Consider the following 22,186-nt stretch of genomic DNA (forward strand, 5'->3'; position numbering starts at 1 on the left):
GAAGTCTCTGGGAATCTCTCTCTTGAACCTCCTTGTGTCCCTCACCGGTCAAAGATAATCACTATCTTCAATTTGTATTCATCATTATCTTGCTTTACTTTATAATTTGTACACATGTTTATATTGTATTATTTAGCTTTTTTCACATTTTTCTAAATGGAATCATAGATTGTACCATTTTTATGATTTGCTTCTTTCAAGTAATATGATATTCTTTAAATTCTTCTAGGTTGTTGAGTTAGCTATAAGTCATTCATTTTTCATTACTATATCATGTTATTGTATACATACACCACTTTTTTTTTTTTTTTTTTTTGAGACAGTCTCCCTATGTTGCCCAGGCTGGAGTACAGTGGCATGATCTCGGCTCACTGTAACCTCTGCCTCCTGGATTCAGGCAATTCTCCTGCCTCAGCCTCCCAAGTAGCTGGGATTACAGGTGCTCACCACCACACCCAGCTAATTTTTATATTTTTAGTAGAGACGGGATTTCACCATGTTGGCCAAGCTGGTCTCAAACTCCTCACCTCAAGTGATCCACCAGCCTTGGCCTCCAAAAATGCTGTGATTATAGGCATCTCACGTGGCCAGTACACCACTTTTTCCTTTTTGTTTTGTCTGGCTTTTCTCGGGGGGAGACAGGGTCTTACTCTGTCACCCAGGCTAGAGTGCAGTGGCTGTCTCCGCATCCTGGGTTCAAGTGATTCTTGTGCCTTAGCCTCCCCAGTAGCTGGGACTACAGGCACCCGTCAATACACCTGGCTAATTTTTTTTGTATTTTTAGACAGGGTTTCACCATGTTGCCCAGGGTGGTCTTGAACTGCTGACCTCAAGTGATACACCCACTTTGGCCTCCCAAAGAGTTAAGATTATAGGCATGAGCCACTGCACACGGCACTTTTTGCTTTTTGAAAACAGCTTTATCGAGGTATAATTTGCATAGCATAAAATTCACTCATTTGAAGTGTACAATTTTAGAATTTTGTAACCATCACCACAACTTAATTTTAGATCATTTTCGTGAGCCCCAAAATATCCCTTGTACTCATTATCCTATTTACTTCTTTATTCTATTCTGGACTTCTGGACAGATATTTAGGTTGTTTCTAGTTGTCGTTGTTGTTTTGCTGTTTCAACATCTATGCTACATAGACATCCTTGTACATGTGTCTTGGAATATATGTTTGAGAGTTTCCCCAGGGTTATATTTCTGACAATATAATTTCTAGATCATTAGGGTAGGCACAAGTTCACCTTTACTAGATAACACTAAACTGTTTACCAAAATGTTTGCACCAATTTGCAGTTCCATAAATGTGGAAGTTGTTCCACAAGATCCTTGGCTACACCTGAGATTGTTCTGTTTGGAGTTTTGGAGAGGCTAGCATAGGTCCTGCTTTGCTTTATGAGTGACAGATAAGAAGACCAAAACTTAGAGAAAGGTGGAGACATTCAAGTTTATTAGAGTTTGGGGTCCTGTGCTTTAAGAGCTTTTCCTTGGCCATTAGCCCACTGCCCCAGATTCATAACAAGGCAAGTGCTTAATCTCACTCCATCTTACAGGGCATTGTAGGAAAGAACCTAAGCCCATGGACCTGGCAGACTGCCTGGGCTCAGATCCTCCTTGCTACTTACTAATTATGTAACTTTGGGCAAGTTATTCTCTGTGACTTAGTTCAGTCAGATGAGAATGATGATATTCCTTTGACTTAGGGTTGTTAGGAATATTGATACATAAAGTGCTTAGAAGACTCCCTGGCTGTTAATTAGTTGTCTTCCTTGTCTTTCTTCACAAAGGTACATGCTTTCAGGAATCCTCAACTTTGAAGACTGGCCACATCAGGCCAGCTGTGGGCCTTCGCTTTGAGGTGGGGCCTGGAGCAGCTGTTCATTCCCCTCTGGCCTCACAAAATGGCTTTCTACATTTGCTACTTCGTGGCTGTGACCTCGAGCTGCTCACTTCGGTGCTCAATGGCCTGGGGCCCTTCTTGGAGGATGAGGAGATCCCGGTGGTAGTCCCCATGCAGATTGAGCTCGTGAACTCCAGCATCACCCTAAAGGTGTGAGGGACGTTTGGTTTTTGCCAAAGTAAGGGCACACTGGTTTTTGCCCTGGACTTTGTCAAACAAGGAAGCAGTGACAGCTGTTAACCTCTTTCTTTTTCACTGTAAAATGTGGTGAGGAAATATTAATACATATTTGCATTCTCTATCAGTGTTACAGTGGTTTATAAATTTATGTTGCTGTCAAAAAAGCCAGGGTTCAGGTGGGGAGACCTAGTCTCTAATCCTAACCCTGTCTTTGACATGCAGCATTATCATGTGCAAGCCATCAGGTTATCTGATCCTCAGTTTCACCATCTCTAGATGGGAGAATTTGTTATGCCTCTTATACCTTCCAAGAATGTATGGAGAAACTGGCATAAAGCTGCTTTAAGCCGAATGATGGGAGCATGGGTTGCGTTAGATTGCTCTAAGCTGGTGGGGGCATCGTGTGGTTTCCCTCTTTCCTACAGGATGATATCCCCCCCATCTATCCAACATCTCCAGGCCCCATCCCCATCACTCTGGCCATGGAACATGTTGTGCTAAAGAGGAGTGATGATGGTGTGTTCCACGTAGGCGGTGAGTCAGGCTTGTCAGCCTGTTGGTTTCTCTGCCTTTTTTTTTTTTTCTCCTAAAAGTGAATAGCTGACACCTAGGAACTGTTTGGGAGCTGGCAGCAGTTTTTCACTTAGAACCTTTACTTGTTTCCTCTAGCTGCTGCTCAGGACAAACCATCAGGTGAAGTACTTAAAAGTGAGAAGAGACATCCTCCAAAAGAACAAGTGTTTTTGGTGCCCACAGGAGAGGTTTTTGAACAGCAGGTGAGGACCTAACAGAAGAGTACCTGCCCATAACTCTTGGGGGCTATAAATGCAAAGCTGGTAAAACCCGGGGTGGGAAGCAAAAAGGTTGCATGTGCTGTGTGCATGTGGGTGTTTTGGGTTCCTGTCCCCTAGCAGCAGTTTCCAGAAGTGCTGACTAGAGGATGAAGGTCAGGAGCTGGAGATGAATGGTTGCTGAGGACGTGCTGCACCTGCCAGTGAATTCTGAAGAGGGAATAGTTATCTTGATCATTGACCTAACTTGTGGATTTTTCTGCACGAACTCTTCCTCCCTGTTTCCTTTACTGGCTGTTGTTGCAAGGTGATATTACCATGTTTAACTGTGAACTACTTATTGTTCCTCAGGTGAAAGAACTGCCTATCCTACAAAAAGAACTTATAGAAACTAAACAAGCATTGGCCAATGCCAACCAGGATAAAGAAAAACTACTTCAGGAGATTAGGAAATATAACCCCTTCTTTGAGCTCTGAAACCAGTGGTTCAGCCATCTGTGCCAAGGAGAGAGGCCATCACCAGCAATAGCACCACCTATGACAGAGGGCACTGTCCAGTGCTGAATAAGTCACTATGGATGCCAGATGGACTGGGGAGCGCTCACTTGACTTGTGTGGGTGTGCTTTCCACTAGCTGTTCTAACCTGGATGGAAGACAAGGGCAAAGCATGACTGTATCCCAGAAAACTGGGGCTTGCCCTGTGTGTGGCACAAGTATCATGTCTTGCCTGTATAAAGCCTTTTGGCCCTCTGCATATTAGGTGGAATCTTCTCAACACTGTAGGGCCATTTCACCTCATGGTTTCATGGCAGGGACATTTGCTTCCTTCACAAGTCTGTGTGAACAAGCGAAAGTACCCACCTCCTCGGTCACCCACAGAGCCACCAAAGATTCCATGTCCCAGAGCTTCCCAGACCTGAGAAGTCCTTGGCCTGAGCTTTGGCCATGGTAGTAGAGTGGAACGGGAAATAGCCCAGCAAAGCAGTGTGGGGGAAGGCGGCAGGAGAGGCACAAGAATAAGGGAGACCTGGACTCTGCCTTTCTGGGAAAAGGAACCAAGCTCATATCAATTTGGCTGATAACACAATCAGATTTTTCCAGGTTAAGCTTCCTTTCTGTTACACGTTGATCATTGTGATGCTGTGGTAGAAAGTAAACAACAGTAGTGGTTCAGTCATTTAATCCTTCCCTTTTATAATACAACTTATTTGAAATTTAAATCAAGAAAAAGTTTCCGACTCTGACCTAGGTTGGTGGCATGATATGCCGGGGGTCAGTGGAGGAGCTTGCTTCTGAGCCCCCTGTTGTCCACCTGGAGTCCTGCATGTCTTCCCCACCTGTGCTGAGTGGCTTTTCTATCTTCCTGGAGTCCCTGGCATATCTGCTTTCCCAGCTCTGTGACTTTACCCTTTCTCTACTCAGCACTTGGTGGTTTGGGAACTGAAAATGTTTTAAACTTTTATATAAACAGCTCAACCTGTTGCCTCTCACTTCCCTCCATCACTGTGGCTTTTTAAAATCATGTATTTTTGACTCAAGTGAGAAAAACAAAAAAATCCTTCAACCCAGCTAGGTTTTGCCCCCTGCCCTATAAAAGAGCTCTTTCCCCCTTTCTTTTGAATTCTTCTCTGACACTATCCCTTCATTCATAATGCCCTGTGATACACTTGAAGCTGTGTTGATTGGACAGAAGTTCATCAGCTCACTTACCTTTACTTGGCAAGATGGTAAAATAGTGATTTAGTGATGTTACTAAAGTCTTGACCATACATGACTTATTGAAGGAAAGGTGAAAAGGTTTTTTTTTATGGGAAATTATGCTTGACTTGCATACTCTAGTTTGATGAGGATAAAAAGAAACATGTAATTGCAGTGGTGTTTATAACTAATTGATCACAGCCAATCATAGATTTCTTTGTTCCTTCTCCACTCTCAATGCTTCACTTGACTAGGAAAAAAAAAAATGTATTCACCAAGGAACAGGACTTAACTTGTTCAGACTTTTAAAGGACTTTTGTTAAGTTTCTTTACTAAGGCAAATTTTGAAGCAGCAGTTACTATGGGATGGTGGGAATTTTTCATGCTTTAGAAATAGAGACTTAGGGAGCCGGGCGCGGTGGCTCACGCCTGTAATCCCAGCACTTTGGGAGGCCGAGGTGGGTGGATCACGAGGTCAAGAGATCAAGACCATCCCGGTCAACATGGTGAAACCCCGTCTCTACTAAAAATACAAAAAATTAGCTGGGCATGGTGGCGTGTGCCTGTAATCCCAGCTAGGAGGCTGAGGCAGGAGAATTGCCCAAACCCAGGAGATGGAGGTTGCGGTGAGCCGAGAACGCGCCATTGCACTCCAGCCTGGGTAACAAGAGCGAAACTCCGTCTCAAGGAAAAAAAAAAAAAAAGAAATAGAGACTTAGGAACAAAGAAACATCCTTCTGGAGAAAATGCTAATAGGAAGTTACCTAAGGTTTGATGCTTGGTTCAACCTTATTTAAAATTTTTATAGATAACCCAAAAGTAGGATTTTACTATGAAATCAAATGTCACTACTTCCAGGCAGTGAAAGGTAGACTAGAAGTGGTTTAAAAAACAGAAAACCAGAGAAAGGTTACAATAAGCAGTGCTGAGAATACTCAGAAAATTGACAGGTGAGGTTCAACATAGTATAAGGAAATGTATTTATGGAAGAATTACCAATTGATACACCTGAATGCTATTAGAACTCAGGAAAGAAACTGAAGCATTGCTGAGGGGAGGAGAGATCAATGTGATGCTGTGGCTAAAAGCCTAATTGCCCTGTGGGCATCACCAGGAAGGACTTTTGGAGACAACAGAGAACAGTGGTTTATACAAAATCATGGATATGTCTTGATCGAACTATCTGTGTTTCTACTGACCTTATTTACAAGAAATATGATGGAGGAAAGGTTAAGAGAACAGCAAAAATTATCGGGGGTGGAGGTATATCCATATGAGGACACGTTTTTAAAATACAGACGCTGTCCTGCAAAGATGAAAGCCAAGGGGAGTTAGATCAAATATCCAATCCAGAGCAAGGACCTGGTCCTGCACTACTAGCTCTAGGGGTCTATCTCATAGCCCTAGGTAAGAAAAGCACCTCTCATAGCAAATCAGAAATGTAAGGGGCTCATTGTCTAAGAAGTGATGCCAGCAGAAACTACATGGATGCAGGTGTATGAGGAATCCTTGCATGACGGCCTTCTACAAGGATTATAGAAAAGTAGGGTTACTTGATAATATACAACTGAGAGGGCAACTGTGTCCCTTGACAAACTACTCCTAAATGCCTCTTTCAAAGGCAGAATGTTGATCTGAATGGATCACTGGTCTTAAGTATGGCATCTCTAATGTTCTTGAAGGGGGAGGAGGGAGATCTCGTAGCTGGAAAATATATTTATTCAACCTTATGCTCAGCTGAATTGGTTAAAAATCATATTCTGATTCTCTTCTCAGCCCCTTCTACCCCCACCTACCATATTCCTCTGGCATCCCTCCATGCAAAGAAAATGTCTAAGAGGCATTTCTTGGTATACCTTTACCTACACTTGTGCTTGTAGGGTGACAGTAAAAACATACCCATTAAGGACCAAGGCTAACCTCTTAATGGCCGGAGCTCAGTTAGGCCTCTGGGCTCTCTGAAGGAGTCTAGAGCTCTTGTCTATGTGACAAATGGAGCCTTAGAATTTCTGGCTTTCTTCATGTGGCAGCTTTGGCCATTGTGTCTTGAAATCCTCAGGAAATGTGATAGGGGTTATCCTATGGGATTTTAGTAAAAATCAACTTGCCTAATTTCATATTTCTGTTCATAATGAAGAAATGTGAATGAGTGGTAGTCCTCAGGATAAGTGTAAAGGAAAATATGCAAGGGAAAAGTAGCAGTGTCAGCCCTTTTGGGCTGCTTATGATTTCTGCCTTAGAGCTGCAAGACTTGGAACAAGAAATAACAATACCTCAAGAAAATGTCTGGAGAGATAGCACCACTATCCCTCAAAGACTTCAGCGACTGAACATTACCATTTCAGCTGTGAAGCATTTACAACTATGTATTATCCATGATTGTCTACATTTCCTGTTTACATGTCTGTGCTGGGAATATGCTTTAGTGTGTATGGACTTGAGTTTAAATCTTCTCTTTAACTGGGCTGCCTAGATGGCTATCAATCCCAAATTCTGTTTTCAGCTCATTGGAATAATTAACCTAGTTTCCCTGATATAAAACAAGTGGGTTCTATTCACATGGTATCTGCTTTTTACCATCTATTTCATCTAACCTTCATTTTGCCATGGGCCTCAACCTTTATGCCCCTTTTTTATGGTTCTGAAAGGAATGGCTCCCATATATGGAATATACAAGGGATAAACAAACACCACCCCTCACATACCCTGTAACTTAAACACTTCCATTTAACTCACTTAGATTACTTTCCCCTTAGTGGTAAACGGGTTGGGGGATGGGCAGTAGTGGAAAGAAGGTAGTTTTAAGTATTGCCATAGTAACATGGGAACTTTTCATTCTAAACTTTTACCCTAGTTTTTTCTTCTCTGCCATTTATTTAAAATTTGCCTAAACGTCTAAAATCAGAGTAAAATCATTAAAACTATAGAAACAACTGAACTTTGGTACAGAAGTTAGTTCGATGACATCTGGTTATTTAAGAACAGTAAAAGCTGTGTCATTGCCTCATGATTAATCATAGTCATTATTAACGGTTTCAGAGAGAATCTGGTGTGAAGCACTATCCTTTCAGAGACTAAGGCCTTTACCTAGTTGCTCCCTTATCTTCTGTCAGAATAGGAATATTCCCCTGAACCTCTGGATAGGTAAAGGTAGTAGCTATTGAATGGAAATTATTTTCCCCATGGCACAAGGGGAAACACTCTCGGATAACCTTTAACAGTGAGGCTTTGCTAAGTGGCCAGACTTGGGATTTGATCTTCCCCCCTTATTTATTAAGTTTCAGCCTTATTCAATATCTCTAATTGCAATAGATATAGTTCCTGCAACTGCTAAAAAAAATTCTGTTAGAGCTGAGAGTATCTTTTTTTGTCAGTTTATTAATTTTTGGTCAAGATTTAGCTTTAGTCTTAAAGCATTTCTTTGTGGAATGCCCCACTGAAGTGTCTTCTTCATTGGCTAAGTACATGTTTAAAGCCATGGGTTTTAATGTAAGATACTAAAAGTCAGATTTGCCCACCTTCATGAGTCCAAACTGTCTCCCCCACTGAGGGTGCTAAATAGAATTAGAATCTTTACTAAGACATGCTCAGGAAAGCTTCACAAGACAACAGCTTCAGTAGAGAGGAAAAATTCTTGGAGATTGCCAATTACATACAGTAGCCTTATTACTGCTAATTACTGTCAATAAACGGTCACTTCATTCCCCTCTGTTTGAGAAAAACAATGAGAATGTATCTGATGAACTGGAATCCCGGTCAGTATTGGGAAATTTCAATGTTGCAATATCTAGTCAAACCTTGAGTGTACTGGTTCTGTGAACCACCTGTAAAAACAAATTAAATTTATTAAATCATAATGGTTGTCGTATATCTGATGATAAGCATCTGAAATATATGGGCTTTTATATTTTTTATTTTCTTCTGTTTTAGGGGGAGAAGATTATTACATTGTTTTTAACAGTGCTTAAAGTACTCTTTTATGAGATAAATTTTTAATGATTTTATTAGAAAAAGGACTCATAGCTAAAACCAGTTGTATTGGAACACCAGAAAATAATCAACTTCCCATTACAACCAGCTAGACAGAAAATGAATACACATAAGGTAAGTTGAAAAACAGTTTAATGATCACTCACCAAAATCCACAGGAGAATCTTAAATGTTTACAAGCACCAGTTATTCCACGATTCCTGCCTTTACCACGTCCTTCATGATAGAGTATCACAAGTAAAAGTTTCTGGTTGTTTCATCTACTTAAAACCAGATGTAAGAAACAAACGAAGTCTTAGCAACTTTAGGCTTCAATGTGAAACCATTAAAGCTCTTGGCACTTAAGGAGGCTGAGGCAGGAGGACTGCTTCAAGCCAAGAGTTCATGACCAGCCTGGGCAACAAAGCAAGACCCATGTACATAAAAAATAAAAATAAGTTAACTGGACACAGTAGTGTGTGTCTGTAGTCCTAGCTACTCAGGAGATTGAGGTGGGAGCGTCACTTAAGCCCAGGAATTCAAGGCTGCAGTCATGCCGCTGCACTCCAGCACTCCAGCCTGGGTGACACAGCAAGACCCTATCTAAAAAAAAAGAAAAGGGAAAAAAAAAAAAAAAAAAACCCTTGGAAAGGTTTTCTCTCTGAAAGCAGTTCTCCTGTCTAGAAGATGTTTATGGCCCACACATATTCCAACTGGCCAAGACAGTTAAATACTTCAAAATGCCCCAAGAGGTCCCAAAATTTAGTCAAGGCAAGTATCAAACAGGCTACATACTTTCTAGATGTGACAAATAATCAGAGTTTTGAGAGATTAAAATCATGGAATCCTTGGAGGACTGAGATACTAAAGCACCAGCAGACAGTCTTATAGGAAGTCTGGAACCAGTACTTCTTCTGTCAGTAATAGGCCTTTCTAGACTTTGGTCTAGAAGAAGATGATTTTTTTGTGCTTCGAGTTAGGGATCTGTCCTTTTGACTTTAACCTTCTAACGGCTTCCCTCATATGTTTGGGTTGCAGTGGTGGCATTTCTCCCCACTTCTCACACACATCCAGTGCTAAACAGAGGGTAAGGAGAAAGTCTTATTATCACACAAGAATTGACTAATCACATAATCCTTTTGAGTCCTGTAATTCTCATTAACCTTTCTTAAGCTTGCTGAGGAAATAAACCAAAACATTTTTACTTTAAGAGAATGCTATAAAATGTATCACATTAGTTTTAGTATAACATCTCATATCAGGCTTTATCATAGACAACAGTTTAAAAGATATTTCCTATAGGCCACATGCTATGGCTCATGCCTATAACCCCAGCAGTTAGGGAGGCCAAGGTGGGAGGATTGCTTGAGCCCAGGAGTTTGAGGCCAGCCTGGGCAACATGGCAAAACATTGCCTTTACGCCGGGCGCGGTGGCTCAAGCCTGTAATCCCAGCACTTTGGGAGGCCGAGGCGGGTGGATCACGAGGTCCAGAGATCGAGACCATCCTGGTCAACATGGTGAAACCCCGTCTCAACTAAAGATACAAAAAATTAGCTGGGCATGGTGGCACGTGCCTGTAATCCCAGCTACTCAGGAGGCTGAGGCAGGAGAATTGCCTGAACCCAGGAGGCGGAGGTTGCGGTGAGCCGAGATGGCGCCATTGCACTCCAGCCTGGGTAACAAGAGCGAAACTCCGTCTCAAAAAAAAAAAAAAAAAAAAAAAAAAATTGCCTTTACAAAAAAATAAAAAAGTTAGCCAGGGTGGTGGTGTGCACCTGTGGTCCCAACTACTCAGGAGGCTGAGGCAGGAGGATCACCTGAGCCCAGAAGCTGCTGTTGCAGTGGGCCATGATCTGCAACTGCCCTCCAGCCTGGGTAGCACAGTGAGACCCTGTCTCAAAAAAATAACTACCTAAAAATAAAAATTAGCCAGGTGTGGTAGTGCATGCCTACAGTCCCAGCTACTTGGGAGGCTGAGGCAGGAGGATCCCTTGAGTTCAGGAGTTTTGAGGTTGTAGTGAGCTATGATCACACCACTGTTACCATCTCATTTTGTACACCATCTTAATTTATGATTTGTAAAAGAAAAAAAAAAACACACACTAAAAAAAAGTAAAGATCACGCCATGCACTCCAGCTTGGGCAAAAGAGCGAGACCCTGTCTCAAAAAACAGTAATAATTTAAAAGTATCTATCTCCTGCTTTAAAAATAAAAAATTTCACCAGCTAGAGTAGCAATGGGAAACAGCCAGGCTTTTTACTCAATAATGGGGGCAGTTCCCAGGGATCACAACATTAGGGACAACTTACCATCCCACACAGGTCAGCTCTGTGATTGCTTTTCTTTTCTTTTCTTTTTTTTACTTCCTCTAACACGGATCATAGGAAACAATGCTTTTCTTATATCTTTACTTTTGGCAGCAGAAATGAGCCAAGTCCACTGGAGAAGAAAAAAAATCTATTTCTAGGCCAGGCGTGGTGGCTCAAGCCTGTAATCCCAGCGCTTTGGGAGACCAACGTGGGTGGATCACAAGGTCAAGAGATCGAGACCATCCTGGTCAACATGGTGAAACCCCGTCTCTACTAAAAATACAAAAAATTAGCTGGGCATGGTGGCACACGCCTGTAATCCCAGCTATTCAAGAGGCTGAGGCAGGAGAATTGCCTGAACACAGGAGGCAGAGGTTGTGGTGAAAGATCGCACCATTGCGCTCCAGCCTGGGTAACGAGCGAAACTCCATCTCAAAAAAAAAAAAAAAAAAAAAAAAAAAAAATCTACTTCTGTCATCCTGGGCTGAGGAAAGGAATCAGAGAGGGGATTTCCCAGATGGTTCCTTGCCATCTGTTATTGAAACTTGTAAGGAATAATGGTCCTGTTCTCCTGAATACAGGGCTCCCTACTTGGTCAACTTCAAGTGCAAATAAGTACTTGTACAGGTGCTCTAATAAGTTCCTTTGTATAGATATTCTTAAAAATAAGATCACCACAGGTACAATCCAGTATTTGTAACCAACGCTACTCACCTTCTTCTACCACCTCTCCGACGAAGACCTTGGAAATACCAGACATAGCAATAACAACATTCTGAGACACAGAGGTGCCAGTGATGGACTGGATCAGCTTGAAAGAAGGACAAAGACTCCGTGATTATGATAGTCAAAGACTGGCTTTGAACACAGTACCAATTAATTCACAGAAAAAGGTTAGATAACTGGGGGACATTTTTTTCCCTCACCTAAATAATTCACTGACTTGTCTAACACCTCACTTCAAATGCCAATAAACATGGCTCTTGAGTTCCGTTCTAACGCATGATAGAAATGAAGTGTGGTGGGCCATCCTTACCCTTTTGATGGCTGCCTTAGGGAAAGCTGAGCGGCGATACATTTCATAACGGTTCAGCTGCTCTTCAGAAAAAGAAGAAACCAGGATTCTAAACAAAGATGCAGGTAACTAAGTTAACTTTTAAGAATGAATACTCAAGATATTATTAAGTCAATAAAAGTCTCAGACAGATAAATTCTTACGGGGTTAATGGCATTAGGCTTGGTACCTTGAGGAATGAAGATAAAACACTTCTACCTTTAAGAAACTTGAGGAAACATAAAAACTTTTTACCATTTAAGAACAATGAAAACAACAACATTGGGTCACTGTATCATACGATACAGACTATGTTTTCAGCATTAGACTCAATCTCCACAACTCTACTGAATTTCATACTGATAGTAAAAATGTAATATACAAATTTATTTTATTTTATTTTGAGGCGGAGTTTCGTTCTTGTTACCCAGGCTGGAGTGCAATGGCGGGATCTCAGCTCACTGCAACCTCCGCCTCCTGGGTTCAGGCAATTCTCCTGCCTCAGCTTCCTGAGTAGCTGGGATTACAGGCACGTGCCACCATGCCCAGCTAATTTTTTGTATTTTTAGTAGAGACGGGGTTTCACCGTGTTGACCAGGATGGTCTCGATCTCTTGACCTCGTGATCCACCCACCTCGGCCTCCCAAAGTGCTGGGATTACAGGCTTGAGCCACCGCACCCGGCAATATACAAATTTATAATCAAATCAGTAGTTTTCAACATTAACAGATTTAGGGGAAATGTCTACAAAATATATGGAAACAGTTAATACCCTTAATGTATAATGAATTCTTTCAAATGAATAAAGGGGCCATATCAATTTATGAAAATGAACAAAGGATATGAACAGGAAATTTACAAAAATACCAATGGTCAATCAACATGGGGGAAACAACCTTTATTATTAACCAAGGAAATATTATTTTCATAGATAACATTTTTCACAAATCAGATCACTATTAAAAAAAGAATGCTATTAGAATACGGGGCACAAACCCCTACATGCTGGCAGAGAACTGGAATACCTTTTTGGAGAGAAATTTGGAAATACATATGAAAAGCCTTTGAAAATGTTCACACTATTTGAACTAGCAATTACACCTCCTAGAGGTAATTGGAAGAAATGGACAAGTATGCAAAGATATGTCCAAAGATCCTCCTCGTAATGTCAAAAGAAAAAAAAAAATCCAACCAGAACCACTACAGGGATTGGTTAAATTATAGTTCAACAATGTAATGGGATACAATGTAGCCATTAAAATGATGATTTATAAGCATATTTACTGACATGAAAATATTTAGCTATACATAGCAAACATCTAAAAAAAAGCATTGAAAAGGTTCATATATTATACCCAACTATATTATATACTTAGAGTAAACACTGGGTGGTGAGTATCTGGGTAATTTTTTCTATTTTTCTGTATTCTTTGAATTATTTGCAATGAGCCCATACTACTTTTACAATCAAAAAATATAATAAGGTATTTCCATTTCTAAGAAAACTATGACCTGGATGTATAATTAGTGACATGGGAAATATTCACCATATCTAATGTAAAAAATAGGCTATAAGAGAGTATTTGACATTTTTGAAAAAAAAATATATTTATAGATATATATGTATAAAGATTCTCTTGAAACTTTTAACATAAGCGGGATGTATCTCTGTGATAAAGTGATTTTTTTCTTTTATCTATCTATCTATCCGTCCATCCATCCATCCATCAATTCATCCATCCATCCATCTATCCATCCATCCATCCATCTAACTTTTAGAAAGAGAGTCTGGCTCTGTTGCCCAAGCTAGAGTGTAGTGGCAGGATCTTGGCTCACTGCAGCCTCTGCCTCCTGGATTCAAGTGATTCTCCTGCCTCAGCCTACTGAATAGTTAGGATTACAGGCACCCACCACCACGCCCAGCTAATTTGTTGAATTTGCATTCGTGTGTGTGTGTGTGTGTGTGTGTGTGTGTGTGTGTGTGTGTGTTTGTTTTTTTGAGACAGAGTTTCGCTCTTGTTACCCAGGCTGGAGTGCAATGGCGCGATCTTGGCTCACCACAACCTCTGCCTCCTGGGTTCAGGCAATTCTCCTGCCTCAGCCTCCTGAGTAGCTCGGATTACAGGCATGTGCCACCATGCCCAGCTACTTTTTTGTATTTTTAGTAGAAATGGGATTTCACCATGTTGACCAGGATGGTCTCGATCTCTTGACCTTGTGATCCACCCGCCTTGGCCTCCCAAAGTGCTGGGATTACAGGCGTGAGCCACTGCGCCCGGTGTTTTTTTTTTTTTTTTTAAGACGGAGTCTCACTCTGTTGCCCAAGCTGGAGTGCAGTGGCGTGCTCTCTGCTCACAGCAACCACCACCTCCTGGGTCCTGGTTCAAGCGATTCTCCTGCCTCAGCCTCCCAAGTGGTTGGGATTACAGGCATGTGCCACCACGCCTGTCTAATTTTTGTATTTTTAGTAGAGACTGGGTTTCACCATGTTGGCCAGGCTGGTCTTGAATTCCTGACCTCAGGTGATCTGCCTGCCTTGGCCCCCCAAAGTTCTGGGATTATAAGCACAAGCCATGGCGCCCCGTCTAATTTTTTGTATTTTTTAGTAGAGACAGAGTTTCACCATGTTGGCCAGGATGGTCTTGAGCTCATGGCCTCAGGTGATCCACCCACCTTAGCCTTCCAAAGTGCTGGGATTAGAGGGATGAGCCAATGCGCTTGGCCTCTATTTAAAAAAAATTTTTTTCAAAACGATTATGTCACAGCATAGAAAATATAAATACATAAAAAGAAGGGCAGGCATGGTAGCTCATGCCTGTAATCCCAGTACTTTGGGAGGCCGAGGGTGATCACCTGAGGTCATGAGTTCAAGATCAGCCTGGCCAACATAGTGAAACCCTGTCGCTACTAAAAATACAAAAACTAGCCTGGGCGTGGTGGTGCACCCCTGTAGTCCCAGCTAGTTGGGAGGCTAAGGCATGAGAATTGCTTAAACCCAGGAAGTGGAGGCTGCAGTGAGCTAAGACTGTGCCATTGCACCCCAGTGTGGGTGACACAGTGAGACTCTGTCTCAAAAAAAATATAAAATAGCCGGGCGTGGTGGCTCAAGCCTGTAATCCCAGCACTTTGGGAGGCCGAGGCGGGTGGATCACGAGGTCGAGAGATCGAGACCATCCTGGTCAACATGGTGAAACCCCGTCTCTACTAAAAATACAAAAAAAGTAGCTGGGCATAGTGGCACATGCCTGTAATCCCAGCTACTCAGGAGGCTGAGGCAGGAGAATTGCCTGAACCCAGGAGGCGGAGGTTGCAGTGAGCCGAGATCACGCCATTGCACTCCAGCCTGGGTAACAAGAGTGAAACTCCGTCTCAAAATAAATAAATAAATAAATAAATAAATAAATAAAATAAAATAAAAACATAATATAACAAGACATGACATGACATAACATAACATAAAACATAGTATAGAGATAGGGTTTCACTATGTTGCCCAGGCTGGTCTCAAACTTGGCCTTCAAGTGATCCTCCCATCTTGGCCTCCCAAAGTGTTGGGATTACAAGTGTGAGTCACCATGCACAGCCATAAGGCATTAATCATTTCATTTTCTTTTGAGTTTTTAAAAGAACAAAAAAGGCCAAGAAAAATTTATTAAATTTGTGTGGTCAGGTGAGAGCCTTGAGATGGGGAATGATAAGAAGGTGACTTACTGCATCTTCTGAATCTCATCTTCGTCTACCTTCTGCTTCTTCTCTTTCTTTTCTTTGGTATCTATTTTCAGTTTTTTGGCTGCAGGAGTAAGTAATGATGAGTCTTCCCTTTCAACTGCTGTTAAATCTGAGACATCCTGACTCTTGAGCTGGGAAGATGAAAGAAACTCTATTATATACTTGCCCTACTTTCCAGGCTAGGGAAAAGTAAGAAGACATCATCCTTATTACAAAATAACAAATCCATTTATTGAGTAGTTTTTCAGTTCTAGGAACTGACTGTACCATCAAGTGTATGATACAGTATCTCTCCTAAGGGAAGATTATAGCTCAGCTGTGGAAAGAAAACCCGCTAAATAATCTAGTTTTCCAGTCCAGCTATGAGCACAGCTCCAGTATCTGTTTACAAGGGTAATGAAATGCCAAGGATCATGAAAACCACTCTCCCCATGGGCCCACTATTCTGACCTTATTCTTTAGAGGGGATGTCAGCAAAGTCCCCTCCATCCAGCCAGCTCTTCTGCCTCCAGATCTACAGATCTCTTTACTGCTGCTGATTCCATATAGAATATTAAAAAGGAGGCCTCTTCTCATCAAAACAGTGTTTATTTGGAACTTTCAAGTGAGCTGCTCACATGTAGTGCTCTTTCGTTCTTATCTTTCTGTCCTACTGTTTCATGCAAATATTTATTTCACATTACTAGTCTTTTTGAAGATAGGTTTGTCTCTTATTATTTATATCTCTCCCCTATAGGCATTTAACACAATTTTACTAATGCTGGATGTTTAATAAATGCCTGTTTAAATCCGAAGTGGGCAACCCCAAGTAGGCAAAGACACTTCTCAAAAGAAGACATACTTGTGGCCAACAATCATACAAAAAAAGCTCAGCATCACTGATCATTAGAGAAATGCAAATCAAAACCATACTGAGGCCTGACGTAGTGGCTCATGCCTGTAACCCCAGCACTTGGGGAGGCCGAGGCAGGTGGATCACTTGAGGTCAGGAGTTTGAGACCAGCCTGGCCAATATGGTAAAACCCCGTCTCTACTAAAAATACAAAATTAGCTGCGTGTGGTGGTCTGTAATCCCAGCTACTGGGGAGGCTGAGGCAGGAGAATTACTTGAACCCAGGAGGTGGAGGTTACGGTGAGCCGAGATTATGTCATTGCACTCCAGCCTGGGCAAAAAGAGCAAAAATTCCATCTCAAAACAAACAAACAAAAACTATAAAGAGATACCATCTCAGCCGGGCACAGTGGCTCACGCCTGTAATCCCAGCAATTTGGGAGGCTGAGGCGGGTGGATCACCTGAGGTCAGGAGTTCGAGACCAGACTGACCAACGTGGTGAAACCCCGTCTTAAAAAAAAAAAAAAAAAAAAAAGGTACCATCTCACACCAGTCAGAATGGCTATTATTCAAAAGTCAAAAAGTAACAGATACTGCTGAGGCTGTGGAGGCAAAGGAAAGCTTTTAAACTGTTGGTTGGAGCATAAATGAGTTCACCATTGAGGAAGGCAGTATGACAATTCCTCAAAGAACTAAAGAAGGAATTACCATTCGACCTAGCAATCCCATTACTGGGTATATACCCAAAGGAATATAAATTGTTCTATTATAAAGACACATGCACACTTATGTTCATTGCAGTGCTATTCACAATAGCAAAGACATGGAATCAGCTTAAATGCCCATCAGTAATAGACTGGATAAAGAAAATGTACTCCAGTATATACTGTGGAATACTATACAGCCGTAAAAAAGGAGATCATGGCCTTTGCAGGAACATGGATGGAGCTGGAGTCCATTATCTTCAGCAAACTAATGCAGGAACAGAAAACCAAATACTGTATGTTCTCACTACTAAGTGGGAGCTAAATGATGAGAACACATGGACACAGAGAGAGGAACACACACTGGGGTCTATGGGAGAGTGAAGGGTGGCAGGAGGGAAAGGATCAGGAAAAATAACTAATGGATATTAGGCTTAATGCCCGGGTGATGAAATAATCTGTACAACAAACCCCAATGACACACATTTACCTATGTAGTAAAACACATCCTGCACATGCACCCCTGAACTTAAAATAAAAGTTAAAAAACTGCCTGTTTAATAACCATAAAAACCAAATCGAAACTTCATCCCCTCCGATTTAATGTAGAATTTTAAGTATACTACAAAACTCATTAATGAGATCTAGCTTTTCCTTAAGAAGAATTCAAATTTAAACTCATACAAGAATATGGGAATAGGTAGGATGAAGGTAGTCTATCTTTGACAATCTTTTCAATTATTTTTTAGTTACTGAGATATACAAGTTTTCTAACTTCTTTGTGCTTCAAGTTTGGTGATTTGTATTTTTTTTTTTTTTTAAATCACCTATTGACTGGACGTAGTGGCTCATGCCTGTAATCTCAGCACTTTGGGAGGCTGAGGCAGGCAAATCACAAGGTCAGGAGATCGAGACCATCCTGACCAATTTGGTGAAACCCTGTCTCTACTAAAAAAAAATAGAAAAATTAGCTGGGCGTGGTGGCGCATAACTGTATTTCCAGCTACTTGGGAAGCTGAGGCAGAGAATCACCTGAACCTGGGTGGCAGAGGTTGTGGTAAGCTGAGATCATGCCATTGCACTCCAGCCTGGCAACAGAGCAAGACTCTGTCTCAAAAAAAAGAAAAAAAAAACACCTATTTTTCTCAGATTTTCATATTTATTTGGCCTAAACTTGAACATTATATGTCTTTACAACTTTAAATATCTCCATATTAGGGCCTATAGCCTTTCCATATTTTGTAATGTACATTTACATTTCAAAGAATCAAGTTTTAATTTTATCATTTCTTATTTTTTTTTAAAGGCTAATTCATTAGTGTCTATTTCTCTCCTTATTAACTCCTTGTTCCTACACTCTTCTGATTTATTTTGTTCTTTATATGTGTTTTTTTTTTCTTCATACTCGCTCTGTTGCCCAGGCTGGATCACAGCTCACTGCAGTCTCAAGTGATCTCCTGCATCAGCCTGCCAGGTAGCTAGGCCTGCAAGCGTGATTCACCCTGCTAGGCCCTTTTTCTGGTTTCTTGAGTCAGGTGCTTATTTACAATATCTTCTGGTTGTTAATAAAAATATGTAAGGTTATAAATTTTTCTTTAAATAAAGCTTTGCCCAAATCCCATAGAATTTGATAAAGTCTTCTTTAGTCTAAAGGCTATTTTTAAGTTTAAAATTTCTAGGGGATTAGTTCTTTTTTGGTGAAAGAGAAGCTTTCTGTAGTTAATTTCAAGTTTAATGCATTGCATTAACAAGATGTGGCCTGTTATGATTTCTACTTTTAAGAATTGATAGGCCGGGCGCGGTGGCTCAAGCCTGTAATCCCAGCACTTTGGGAGGCCGAGGCGGGTGGATCACAAGGTCAACAGATCGAGACCATCCTGGTCAACATGGTGAAACCCCGTCTCTACTAAAAGTGCAAAAAATTAGCTGGGCATGGTGGCACGTGCCTGTAATCCCAGCTACTCAGGAGGCTGAGGCAGGAGAATTGCCTGAACCCAGGAGGCGGAGGTTGCGGTGAGCCGAGATCGCGCCATTGCACTCCAGCCTGGGTAACAAGGGCGAAACTCCGTCTCAAAAAAAAAAAAAAAAAAAAAAATTGATATTTTTCTTTGTGGTCTTGTACATCATCGATTTTTAAAAGTGTTTCAGAAACATCATAATTTTAACCTCTGTTCAGTGCAAATTTATATATATAGTGAGCTCTCTAGTGTACTAGACTAATTATTCAAATCCTTGCTGTCCTTGACACCCGTTTTAAAGTTTCCTTCTTGGCCAGGCATGGTGGCTCCCACCTGTAATCCTAGCACTTTGGGAGGCTAAGGCGAGAAGATTGCTTGAGCCCAAAGAGTTCAAGACCAGACTGGGCAACATAGTGAGACTGTGTCTCTATCAAAACAATGTTTTAAAAAAATTTAGCTGAGTGTGGTGGAGCATGCCTGTAGTCCCAGCTACTGGGGAGGCTGAGGTAGGAGGATTGCTTGAGTCCAGGAGGCAGAGACTGTGCCCTGGCACTCCAGACTGGGTGAAAGAGCGTTATCTTGTCTCAAAACAAAACAAAACAAAACAAAAAACTGCCTTAAAATACTTTTGTCAAATTTTCTTTTTCTAAAAGTTTTACTTTATATATTTTGATGCAACTTTACGCTCTGAAAGGTTATTTCCATCTAAACTACTGTTCACCCCACAATCTCTTAATTTCCTTTTGGCTCTTAAACCCCAAAATTCTACTTCTAGAAATGGAATCCAGAGAACGATGAGTTTCTGGTCCGGACCGATGCTCAGCTAGGCAATACTGCTGAACTCTCTGTAACATAAAAACACCAGACCCATCAATTGAATCTGGTGTTTTTATGCTACAGAAATCCCTGATCGCCTGGCGCGGTGGCTCACGCTTGTAATCCCAGAACTTTGGGAGGCCAAGACAGGTAGATCACGAGGTCAGGAGCTCGAGACCAGCCTGGTCAACATAGTGAAACCCCATCTCTACTAAAAATACAAAACATTAGGCAGGCATAGTGGTGTGCGCCTGTAATCCCAGCTATTTGGGAGGCCGAGCAGAAGAATCACGTGAACCTGGGAGGCGGAGGTTGCAGGGAGCTGAGATCGCGCCACTGCACTTCAGCCTGGGTGACAGAGCGAGATTCCGTCTCAAAAATTAACAAAATAAATAAAATTTAAAAATCTATCTATCTATCTCTGATCATCAGCATCTATCTATCTATTTATCTCTGATCATTAGCATCCAGGTCACCGGTACCAGTTACAAGTCAAGAGGGTAATAACACGATTTAACCTGTAACTCTATAAAAATCTATCTCCCTTTGACAGGTCTGATCGACCTTCCTCCCTGTAAAGACAAAAATTGTCTTAACATCTAAGAGGAACCAGATTGCGGTGAAATGGGTGCTATGAATCCTGGGTTTTAGCTCTTGCACTACGTCTCAGTGTAACATCGGATCCCAACTTCCTCACCACGAAAGCCAACAAGCTACTAAAACTCCCTTAGAAGTGGCTTTAATCCCTGAAGACAAGACCAAAAATATTAACACAGTGCTTGGGCCTCTGGAACCGAACCAGCACTGGAGTTTTGTTTGGTCGTCTTCTCTCTTCCCCTTCAAGATCAACGATCTGGAGGGAATTCTAGTGAATTCGAGTTCTCGTAACTTGGGAGGGACTACCAGAAGCCCAGCGAGCAGCCAGTAACACAATCTCTGGGTATTCCTCCAGCCTCATCAACACATCTCTTCCTACCTCGCTTTCCTCCGCTGCAGCTTCTTTTAAGTCCGCATCTGCGTCTCCGTCAGTTTCCTCTGGGATTCCATCCGTGTCAGTAGCCCCCGGGTCCCCGGGCGCAGCGACCGTCTCATCCGACTCCCCTGTCTCTCCACCTTTGTCGGTGGGCGACTCGCGGGCATCGTCCATCGCGGATAGGATTGGAGGGGAGAGGAGACCGTAGTACCGTCAGAGGCTGGAGCTCGGAAGCCCGAGCTGCACCGGACAGGATCTTACTTCCTGTAGTCGCGCCGCGATGACATCACCCCTACCGCTCTCCTGAGGGGTCATTTTGAGGCGCGCGTAGAGGAGACTTGACTCATTTTAACTTTGGGTTGGCAACAGTGGGGAGCGGGATTATTGGACGTAAAGAGTTCATATTGTGGATCCTCCTCACTAGGAAACCAGCACTTGTGAAGGAGCGCAGTTTTGTTTACTAAAGAAGTTTTTCATTTTCGCCTATCTAAAAATGCAATGTCAGTTAATCCCTTCTTTAACCCCTCAGAGTAAAGTTGGGGGACTGGGGAAAAAACTCAGTTCCGTTTTATGGCGGTGTCGTGGAATGAGGCTACCGGGGATTGGCAAACTTTCAGGCAGGGACTCAACCTTGTATATTTTTACGGGCCCGTGTGTACATGGAATTGCTAGCATTTCCCCTGCATTCCGCAAGCACCTTAACAACAACAACAACAACAAAAAGTCATATAGCTTGAGCAGAATTTATCCAATTCATTTATTCATCCACAACTATTGACTACGTACTTCGATTTAGAAACAGTGTTAATACCAGGGAACAAAACACACGTAATTTCTACCGAATTAAATGATTTTTTTTCAGTTCGCCAGTACTCAAGATTGAGGTTGATTTCTACAAACCTGACACTTTTCTATCACTTTGGTTAATCTCATCAAAACTAACAGGACTTTGGGAGGCCGAGGCGGGTGGATCACAAGGTCGAGAGATCGAGACCATCCTGGTCAACATGGTGAAACCCCGTCTCTACTAAAAATACAAAAAACTAGCTGGGCGTGGTGGCGCGTGCCTGTAATCCCAGCTACTCAGGAGGCTGAGGCAGGAGAATTGCCTGAACCCAGGAGGCGGAGGTTGCGGTGAGCCGAGACCACGCCATTGCACTCCAGCCTGGAAAGAGCGAAACTCCGTCTCAAAAAACAAAACAAAACAAACCAAACAAACAAACAAACAAAAAAAAACTAACAGGAAAGCTTGAAGAGAG

The 22,186-nt window shown here is 41.9% G+C and overlaps 2 protein-coding genes across 5 annotated transcripts in view; one reads left to right on the forward strand and one right to left on the reverse strand.

Annotated features, from left to right (window-relative positions):
• BLTP3A (bridge-like lipid transfer protein family member 3A) overlaps positions 1-8,437 on the forward strand; it is a 94,879-nt gene extending 86,442 nt beyond the window's left edge. Inside the window, exons 18-21 of one of the 2 annotated variants that reach the window (XM_003923173.4) lie at positions 1,798-2,060; positions 2,516-2,624; positions 2,760-2,866; positions 3,233-8,437. In XM_003923173.4, the coding sequence (XP_003923222.3) occupies positions 1,798-2,060; positions 2,516-2,624; positions 2,760-2,866; positions 3,233-3,358 (605 nt within the window). In that variant the 3' untranslated portion in view covers positions 3,359-8,437. Of the gene's footprint in view, positions 1-1,797; positions 2,061-2,515; positions 2,625-2,759; positions 2,867-3,232 lie in introns of those variants that run through there. The other variant, XM_010334047.3, reaches the window with a different exon arrangement.
• Positions 8,194-21,215, reverse strand: TAF11 (TATA-box binding protein associated factor 11). Of its 3 annotated transcripts, none has more exons than XM_010334048.3 (5): positions 20,931-21,215; positions 15,626-15,774; positions 11,897-11,984; positions 11,575-11,671; positions 8,194-8,404 (listed from the first exon to the last, which is right to left on the reverse strand). In XM_010334048.3, the coding sequence occupies exons 1-5, from the start codon at positions 21,099-21,101 to the stop codon at positions 8,337-8,339; spliced, it is 573 nt and encodes a 190-aa protein (XP_010332350.1). In that variant the 5' UTR covers positions 21,102-21,215; the 3' UTR covers positions 8,194-8,336. The 3 variants fall into 3 exon arrangements, with proteins under 3 accessions (XP_010332350.1, XP_003923223.1, XP_010332351.1); XM_003923174.4 differs by lacking the exon at positions 8,194-8,404 and adding an exon at positions 8,686-9,625; XM_010334049.2 differs by lacking the exons at positions 8,194-8,404; positions 11,575-11,671 and adding an exon at positions 8,686-9,625.
• Positions 21,216-22,186: the final 971 nt, after the last annotated feature.

The sequence above is a fragment of the Saimiri boliviensis genome, chromosome 4 (genome assembly GCF_048565385.1).
Source record: "Saimiri boliviensis isolate mSaiBol1 chromosome 4, mSaiBol1.pri, whole genome shotgun sequence".
Lineage (NCBI taxonomy): Eukaryota > Metazoa > Chordata > Mammalia > Primates > Cebidae > Saimiri > Saimiri boliviensis.

What these genes read in the sequence shown, in the direction of transcription:
- TAF11 (XM_003923174.4), bottom strand. Translation starts at nt 21,101, where the DNA reads ATGGACGATGCCCGCGAGTCGCCCACCGACAAAGGTGGAGAGACAGGG. An exon ending in CTGCAGCGGAGGAAAGCGAG is followed by an intron (nt 15,775 to 20,930) that starts GTAGGAAGAGAT and finishes TCATCTTCCCAG; the next exon opens with CTCAAGAGTCAGGATGTCTC. An exon ending in GATGAGATTCAGAAGATGCA is followed by an intron (nt 11,985 to 15,625) that starts GTAAGTCACCTT and finishes ATCTTTGTTTAG; the next exon opens with AATCCTGGTTTCTTCTTTTT.